Source organism: Lactuca virosa, chromosome 2 (assembly GCF_052849685.1).
Source record: "Lactuca virosa cultivar CGN04683 chromosome 2, Lactuca_virosa_CGN04683_v6, whole genome shotgun sequence".
Classification (NCBI taxonomy): Eukaryota; Viridiplantae; Streptophyta; class Magnoliopsida; order Asterales; family Asteraceae; genus Lactuca; species Lactuca virosa.
Genome location: NC_136427.1, coordinates 266,429,388 through 266,439,599, shown reverse-complemented (window position 1 = coordinate 266,439,599; position 10,212 = coordinate 266,429,388). Strand labels below are relative to the sequence as shown.

At 36.1% G+C, this 10,212-nt stretch overlaps 1 protein-coding gene across 1 annotated transcript; it reads right to left on the bottom strand.

Annotated features, from left to right (window-relative positions):
• Positions 1-936: 936 nt before the first annotated feature.
• Positions 937-1,635, bottom strand: LOC145158481 (uncharacterized). The gene is made up of 3 exons (XM_079077373.1): positions 1,438-1,635; positions 1,212-1,377; positions 937-1,151 (listed from the first exon to the last, which is right to left on the bottom strand). Exons 1-3 carry the CDS (start codon positions 1,633-1,635, stop codon positions 937-939), a joined length of 579 nt encoding a protein of 192 aa, XP_078933499.1.
• Positions 1,636-10,212: the final 8,577 nt, after the last annotated feature.

The following is a 10,212-nucleotide window of genomic DNA, read 5'->3' as shown; positions in this document are numbered from 1 at the left end:
TCAGATTTAGACTTTAACGGATAGAAACAGGTAAATCTAGAATAATCATCCACAAAAAATATATAATAAAGATAACCATTAGTAGACATAATGGAAGCTGGTCCCCATAAATCACAATGAACAATATCAAGCATATGCAAAGAGTGCTTAGGATTTATAGAAAAAGGTAAATGTTTGCTTTTAGAAAGCTGACAAAAAGAACAAATACTAGGGTTTGGTAATAAAGAAGTAACATAAAAATGACCCAACCTAGACAAAGAGGAATTAACATCAAAAGAAACATGACCCAAACGTTTGTGCCAAACTTCAAAAGAAGCATGAAGTCTGGATTTGGATAACTTGGATAAAAATGCTCTTTGACCTTGCTCTAGAATGTAAAGACCTTGATCAACCCTTCCTCGAGCTAGAATCTCCTTGGTGAGACGATTCTGAAGTAAAAAGAAGGATTTGGAAAATAAGATATCAATAGGAAGATCATTGGTAAGTTTACTAATGGAAATCAAATTTTTGGTAAGATGTGGAACGACAAAAACAATTAATAAAGGAATGTTATGAAGTGTGGAATACCTAATATGAGTTATAGGTAAAGAATTACCATTACCGAAACCAACAAAATCAACCCCATTGTAAGGCTTGACACCGTGAACATTTGAAATAGATGAAGTCATGTGAGAGGTGGCATCGGAATCAACATACAAGTCCGGATTCGTATTTGAATAAGTTGTATGAAAAGTGGATGTTAAGTTTGCATCAGCAACATGTGATCGAATAGCAAATGATTATAAATCCGAGCATTGAGTTTCATAATGCCTGCCCTTTCTACAAAGATGATAGTTAGGATACCTACGTTCCCGTCCTCTGCCACCATTATAGCCACCCCTATGGTTTTGTCCCCCATTGAAACCACCACGATTTCCTCTTCCATTCGAAGAACCCCTACTTTTTAGTTAAGATGAAGGCTGCATGTGGAGGAGGCAAGGGTGACATGGAATGAATGAATAACTCATGTCCCTCAGACTGAGAGAGTAGATATTTGAATGAAGGACAGGGTTTAACAGCCTGTTGTGAAATTGAAAAATGCTCAAAAGAAGATCCAAGACCACACAAGAACCAGTGGATTTTATCAAAACCATATATCGGATGGCCAATTGCTGATAATTGATCACAAATAGACTTAAATTTTCAACCAAATTCAGCCACAGAAAAGGTACCTTCCTTTAATTGTCGAAGAGAGTCCTTTAGAGTCTGCATACGCTCAACATAATCTTGGATATAAGCGTTTTCAAGATCAGTCCACACATCCAAGGCTGTAGGTAAACCAAGAACTTTGGCTATTGCTTCTTCAGTGAGAGAAGATTGAACAATAAGAAGATCTTTCTGATCATTTTATTGCCATTTAATGAAATCAAAATTTGGAATAGGTGCAGAATATGGAACCTCGCTTGATGTCGTTGGTGTAATGGTGCGTGGAAGGGCAATCCGGGTCCCATCGATATGTCCCGTTAGTTTTTGAAAAGAGAGTAATGGGAGAATCTGGTTCCTCCACAACAAATAATTGGAGGAAGAAAGTTTAATAGTAAGGAGATGGAGGAGAGTACTGAGGGAGAGGGAGGAGTGATCGTCACCAACTACCATGAAAGAAGAAAAAGAAGACAGTCTGCGAAAGAAGGATCAAAATATGGCTGACACCATATAATGTTTATAACTCTCGAGACAACTGTGGATAGGGATTTCATTTAGTATATATAATACAATTATAGATAAGTCAAATATAATTGAAAAGAGTAATCCCTAAAGTTAAGTATACATGATAAGAATATACTAAGAGATAATGTTATCTAACTCCACATGTATAATTATTGCTGATATATATATATATATATATATATATATATATATATATATATATATATATATATATATATATATATATATATATATATATATATGATCTTGAGAAATAGCTAACTTCTTGCCATTTATTATTTGACCACAGAACTAAACCTAAATTTGTTTTGACAATAACTGTATCAAACATCAAAGCTCTTATCACCATCACTCTCGAGATGGAAAAAAATCAATAATCCTCTTGTCGAAATTGTTTAATATTAAGTTTTGAGTACACCAATTTATTGACAACATCTATATAAAACAAATGGGATAACGTTACCACGTACCTCATAATCAGCTACTCAAGCTTCACGAAGAAATGGGCATGAATTGGCTTCTTCCATGGCAATGATAAACAAGAATGAGGGTAATGGGTCACCTTGATGAAGATTCTTTTTATAGAGAATTCGATATTTGATGATCATTAACTGTATAAGACGAAAATCATAAATGTAGAAAAACATGTCCTAATAGGACACCATTTCCGTGTAGAAAAATAATCAAGAGACGTTAGTCCAACTTAAAGAGTTATAAAGATTCTCAAGATTAGTCTTAAACACCACAATCTTTTCCTCGTCACATTATACTCTAAAATCTTTGCTATTTCAAATGATCATTTAAATTTGAACTTAGAATTATTACGTTTTAAATAAAATCATTTAGAAGTTCAATTTTATGGATAAATGTCCTAAATGATATGGTCTTTTAACACTTAAAATATCAAGGTATGCGAGAGTATAGAAAAATAATCAAGAGACGTTAGTTCAAAATAAACAACTTACAACCATTTTAATATTAGTCACAGAGTTTTCTAAATATCCAATAGCTAAATTTATCTTTGGTCTTCACTAACTCTTCCAAACAGAATATATGTCAAAATATAAGTTTTAGGTAAGGAAAACCTAATAAGTACTATGGGTCGACCTGTACAGTAAATTGATAAGTCGATAATCAAAACTCAAAGTCAAACCCTAAAATATTTTCAAACAACAAAAGGTTAATTAATTATCAATATATTTAAGGAAGAATCATTTAATAGTAAGCATTGCAAAAATACTAACAACTCATCAAAATAACTTGCAACGCAAATACTTCTAAACACTCAACCCAATGTCAAACTGTTAGTTCAATCTCACAATTACCAAACAATCTCAATACTAAATATAACAAAGTTACATAGTAAGTGTGACATCCCCAAATTCACGGCCAGAAAAGACCGGTTTCATTTATGCTTTTAAAATAATTTCAGAGTAAATCCATTGATTTAAAAGAGTTGCAGAATTTGTCCCCAAAACAATACATGATAAAATAAGGTTTATCAAAGCATTTCTTAAAGAAATGTATTTTCATTATATATCAAAACCCGGGATGTCATGTTCCGATATAGACACAAAAGCATAAACAATAAAACATAGACCTTACACAATTATATATAACTACTGGTCTATAAACAAAAACATCTTCACAAGTTCTCCAACTTATGCTCTCGCACCACTACCTATAATACAAATAAAACTGAGTGGGTCAGGCTTGGGAGCCTGGTGAGCATATAGGGTTTTCAACCCACAATAAATAATTATATTTAATTTCACCAACCAACAATAACCCGATTACCCATTCCCGTTATCCTCACTTTACGTCCCTAAAACAACAACTATCATAAGGGACCTAGTCTAGGATTTTTCATCGGGATGGACATTACTGCAAAGGGGTTTCCTCAACAATAGATGTCCTAAAGGCAACCATGAGGGGGATAGAGTACACCGGTGAACACATCGTTCACAACACCTACAGGTTATGAACCTGCCAGCGTTCCACTGGACGGTCTAGAAAGAGTCCGTGGTCGTCATCTATACTCCGCTAGATGACTAGATCAATAACATCGAGGCCTCTCATCATTTTTATTTCATCACACATCACTATCTACCCATGTTCTACCCAACATATTTGTAGATAAAATATACTTGTTTATATACAGCTTAAAAACATGTATAACATATTCATTCAATACTCATACCACATAATAAATAGTATATAATCACATAGCACGTATTTCATAGAGTATAATTCATATATGTGTATTATAGAAAGCAACTACACACTTACTCATATCATATATCTAATACATTCATCAATACTTGTATTAAATCGTGTATATGAAAGAGACTATGCACTCACTTGATAAGATGATGCTCGGACGGCACTACGGCTCTTAAAGCAGTATTCTTCGGTGAAACTGTGATCTCTTCACACACCGGGCTTCTCGCGGGCAGAGCTTCGGCTCGGAAACTCTTTTCTCCTCGGGATCTTTGGAGCTTCGGGACTCGCTTTGGGTCTCAGGATGATACCGGGGCTTCGGGGGTACTTCAAGACGGCTAGAGAGAGTATCGGGAGTGAGAGAGTGGGGAATTAGCAACCATGGCCGGCTGCCCTTCAACTTCTATTTATAGGGCTGAGAATCTATGCTCACGTTGTGAGCCACTTATGCTCACGTCGTGAGCTCGAATATGTCACTGCGTTCGTCATGGCCACTTCACCTGGAAGGTGTCCATCACCTGCTCACGTCGTGAACACTCTGCTCACGTCGTGAGCTCTGACACAGGTGGAAGTCCGTGCCCCGAACTTCAGAAATTCATATCTTTCACATACGAGCTCCATTTTCGACGTTCTTTATATTCACGCGTAGGTGAGATTATGCTCTACAACTCTCGTTTAGACCCTGTCGGATAATTTTGATTTTAACTTTTATTATATTATTTTTAGTAGGCCGGGACAGGAAAACTCTGTTAGAAATTCATAACTTCTTCATCTGACGTCCGTTTTCGTCTGTCTTTTCACCGTTGCATTACTATCGACGAGATCTTCGATTCTCGTTTAGATTGTTTCGGTTAGAAATCACTCGATCTCATATCTAAACTTTGGGCTGCATACCGCAAAGTCGAAACTTCGAAAAATTATAATTTCCTCATACGAAGTCAGATTTAGACGTTCTTTTTATGTACGCTCTCGGTTTAACGTATTCTACGACTTTTGTTTAGATCACTAAGGCTAAATATCGCTCTATCGTAAATTCACTATTTACGTCACACAGTGTCGTACCGGTTCTGTCGCGAAACTTCGACAGGTCATAACTTCTTCGTTATAACTCGGATTTCGGCATTCTTTATATATTCGGAAACCTTGCCACGACCACTACAACTTCCTTCATAGATATCGGGCTTATCTAATATTTTACTTTATCGCTTATTTTTATCCTTAATTCATTTAAATTACACAAGTAAGCAATAAACACATAATACTCAAATAATACATTCTTATTATTTCAAAACGAGTTACAAAGGTTAACCTAGACTATTACATCATCATTAATGCCTAGCCTAGAAACACGGGCGTTACAGTAAGTGGTTTGTATAAAGTAAGCAAAAAGCAAACGATACACATTAATTTGGACTCTAAATGCTAGGTATATATACTCATCCCTCGTGCACCACACAAAGGATAGCTAGCCTAACATACAAGTGAGGCATGTCTTGTATGCCATCATTCCCTCTTGTGAATCTAACGAAAAAGATGAAAAAATGACAAATATAATCAAGGGGAACGTGATCTCATAAGCCGAAGTGTCCAGATAATAAACATGTTACCTACTGTTAGGTGCATTTCATGCACGTATTTTGTGTAAATATCTCGTCTTTAGCATTGCATTTAGGAACCCACATCATGAATTTTTACTTACTTTTGGTTATTTCTAGTCTATCAGATGAACGGTTTTATTTACACATTTTATGGTGGATTTCTGGTACATTTGAAGTTTGGAATGCGCTTTGGTGATGCTAAGGAATCTCGGGACAAGATTTGGACGCAAACGAAGCGAAAACAAAGAATTTAGAAAATTCAAGGAGAGCCAAAAGAGTGGATTTCACACGCGGCATGTGAATGGGCGAAAAAAAGGCATGAAAATCCACAAGGTGCGTGTGACTAGGTCACCACTTGTTGAATTCATTTCACACGGAGCGTGTGGATTTACACTGAATCCACACGGGGCGTGTGAAACCCAAAATCAACAATTTTGAGCACTTTACTTTTTAAGGATTTCTGATCATGGCAACCTACTTCCTTCCACACGGGGCGTGTGGATCCCGAAAACTGATTTTTTGCAGTTTTCCCTAATGACTTGTTACGAGATTATTAGGGCTCTCTCTCTCTCTCTCTCTCTCTCTATATATATATATATATATATATATATATATATATATATATATATATAATATTGGACGACTTAGAGGCGCTTTTTACCAGGAGTTCCTGTTATTTTTCACTTGGAATTCATTTTGGAAACATTTTTATTTTGTTTGTAAGTAGAATTAACATTGTATTTCTCATTTCTAGACCTTGGATTCAAGATTTAGCCATGTCCGACTAAATCCTTTCATTTATGATTCTGTAGTACGATTGTGTCTGTGTTTTTAATCATGTGACTTGATTTTATGTTCAAGATTCTATCTAGAAATTGTTGTTTCGTTTTAACCTAATGTTTGATTTAATCGTGGTTCATGTTGTCCACTAGAATTAGGATTATTTCACTCTCGTTATTCAACTTATGAAATCCGTAATTGTTTTATGAGTTGAAAGTAAAGTACAAGCATCAAATTGGTTCTATGATGGTATTAACTTTGGTGTAAACCACAATTGCATGTTCTTATGTTTCCGAGCTTATGAGAAATATTGAACATTGTTGGGAACATTCACATAAATCTTAATGCGGTTTTTCAGTTTAACTCTAAGAGCTTGTTTAGGTTGGATTAGTAAAACTAGGTTTAGTTCAAAGAGCTTATTTTGATCAAACATTTCGGTTAAAGGAAAATTCTAGAGATTATTAGTGTTTTCAAGTACAAACTTGGATACATTATGACTTAAGCTTATCACGTGATTGAAATCCATAATACATGAGTTTCCTATGGGACCAGAACCATTTTACTCTCGAGTTACAATGTTTTTAATTGCATGTGTTTAATTTTAATTTCTATAAATCCAAATCACCCCCCCCTTCCCATTTACTCTTGGTGATCAAAGCACCTTATGCAAAAAGGTATAAACTTTAGCCATGTGTACCTTTGGATCGACCCTGCTTATCTTGTACTACATTTTAATGCAATATAGCAGTGTTCTTTTGGAGTATATTGTACCCCTATCATTTGTTGGGTTTGACATCCTAACACCTACTTATCCTAGTATGGATGCATATGGTTATTATTAAATATCAATTTTTTTTCAATGTATATGTCCCTAAATTAAAATTCTAAATGAAATAAATTCCATGAATGCACACAACTACTTATAGTATCCATGTGTATATAAACATTTCATCACATAAACAAAAATTTAAAATCATTAAAGTAAGGATATGTATTAGTGACTCACCTTTAAGTGGTTTAAAAATATCACCTCACTTCTAAGGTTTTTAGAGTACTTAGTTGTCATATAAGGTTAGTAATAGTTGGGTTAATTTTACCATAAATACTTGTCTAGTCACTAATTAAGTTCTTAATCTAAAAATTATAATTTATTATTCTCAATTTAACCCTAAGATCACAAAAGAGCATAAGAGAAAGCTAGAAATAATTTTCAAGTTGAATAGAAAAATTTACAAACAAAACAAGTTGGGTCCAAAACCTTTGACCCTACTAAGTCAGATTTGACTCCATGGGTTGGGTCGAGTTGACAGGTTTAATATCCAATAAATCCATATCCAAATTACATCATTAACCTAATACATTGATTGAAATTAAAATCCACTATAACACCTGTTTTCCATATTGGTTTAGCTTGAAACTTATCAGGATCAAAGATGAAGTTTTTTGGGAAATACTCCATGCCACGGTGTGGTGCATGGAAGCCCACAATGTTGCAAAGTTATTCTGAAATGTGTATTTTTAGTGGGCTCCACCGCATGGAAAAGGATGGCCAGGACGTGGCAGCCGCTACACCCCCAAACATGGGATTTTTAGGGTTTCTCTTGTATATAAACTCCTTTACTCCCATCCTAAGTCATATTCCTTAACCTCCATCACTCTCAACCTTAGAAAGCCTAACCCTAATCCCTCTTGGTGATTTTTGGCTCATTTTGGTACTTTTGGTGGCTTGAAGAAGAAGAAGAAGAATGTGTTCTAGTGTGTTGATCCAGCAAGGAAACCTCATTATCATCCTCTTGTGTATTCAATGGACTCTTGTAAGTGTTCAAGATCCAATCTTTTTGTTCTAAGATTCTATATCTAGGTTTCTTGTCCCGTTTCTTCTTGATTGTGGAAGTTTGGTTGAAGGGATTCCATAAAGTTGGAAATTTTATGGATCTTTGAGGTTCCTTTGAGGTCATATGCTGTCGAGCTGGAGTTTCTGGAGTATTTGGTCCCATGCAAAGGCTTAAGTCTATTTCTCCCTTGTTTTGACCCAAAAATGGAGGAGACATGCATTGGGCATGCATGTCCATAAAGCACCAAATTTTATAATCCATTTGGTGTGGGAAAAATTTATGGAAAACCTAGATGAGGGTATTTGGTGATTAAGAGCTTAATAGATAAGTCATGCCTCTTGATGTCCTTAAGAATCTAAGTTTAGAAATCTTGTCTTATTGGAATGTCTTAATGGATAAAATTAGAAACTTTATCCATCAAGACCGTAGGAAGGATCAGATTTGAGATTTTTCGAGCTCTTGGAAGTGGGAGAAAACATCTTAATTCGTTAAGCTGTTTAGACCCAGTTCCCACAGCGTGGCCTTTAGGCTACCATGATGTGGCAACCGGGGGCAACCCGACTATTTTGTCATTTTATGACCACGACGTGGCCAAAGGAAGGCCACGACGTGGAGGCTTGCTAATGCAGGTTTTGACTTGGAAGTTAACCGTTGACTTATTGACATGGGTTGACTTTTGGTTAAGATTTTTGGTTTTAGTGTGAAGACTAAGGTTGGACTTTGTATGTTTTGATAGGAGTGTTGTAGCATATTTTATGGGGCTTTGATTTGTGGTTTAGCTGATTTTATGAGACAGGTAAGTCTTCTCACTATACTGTGTAGGGTGCTAGTTGTCTTTGTGATACTTACATGGAAGACCCTGGGGGCAACCCGTGACATTTGTATGAAAGACCATGCGGGAAGTGTAACGTCCTAAAAAAACTGAGTAAAAGTTTCATTTAATTAAATCAAAACCATGCATTGATTTGTTCCAAAAGACAATTAGAGTAAAAGTATTCCCAACACATCAAAGTAAATCGTAAACAGTCAATGGGGGAATAAATCTCCAGGGGATGTAGTGCGATCAAGTCGGGCCCTTCCTCTTGAAACCAAAAATATATAGAAACATTTAAACACAAAACCGTAAGCAAAAATCTTAGTGAGTTCCCCCAAAATACCACACACAACATACATATAAATAGGGCCCGCCCAAACTGCAAATGGGCCCGCCTACATCATAACGGTCCCCGCCCAACCTACATACAGGCCCTACCCACATCATAACGGGCTCCTCCCACAATGATATATAAAACATACATACACATGAAAGAGTCACAAAGACAACAAGCAGATACATGCATATCAGCAAGTGTCACAAAGACCACTATCGTCCTACAAACATAATCCAGTAAGCCGACATTGGTGCCTTCGACCCACGAGTACAGTGAAGAGACTCACCTGAACTACTAAATAGAAACTCAACAGCTACCTCAACAACAACACAGGCAACCTAAGTTTCCTAAAATTCAAACTGAGACCAATCATTAGTCAAATACTTAATTCCACCCAAGTTTGACCAAAAGTAAAACCGGTCAAAAAGTCAACGGTCAAAGCTAAGGTCAAAATTACCAATAGCAGCCCTCTACGTTGTGGCCTTCCTTGGCCATGTCGTGGGCAAAAAATGGCAAAACAGTCGATGGTTCCCCAGTCTTCACGTCGTGGCAGCCTAAGGCCACGCCGTTGGGACTGATCTGAAAAACTCAAATGAGCTTAATCCATTTTCCTCCAATTTTAGGAGCTCCAAAGCTCAGATCTGATCCTTTCCAAGGTATTAATGGATAAAGTTTCTAACTTTATCCATTAGGAAGGTCCAATCCATCAAGACGTAGAGTTAAGTCTGAAATGGACCCAAAATACATCTTTCTTAACTCAATTCATTAAGTCCTAGTCACCAACCTTCAGATCTGAACCATCATGATGTTTAGATGGATAAAGTTTCCAACTTTATCCATAGCAATGTCTCAATCCTCCAAGATCTAAACTTTGATACACCAAAATGACCGAAAGGACCAAGATAATTTGCATGGCTATAA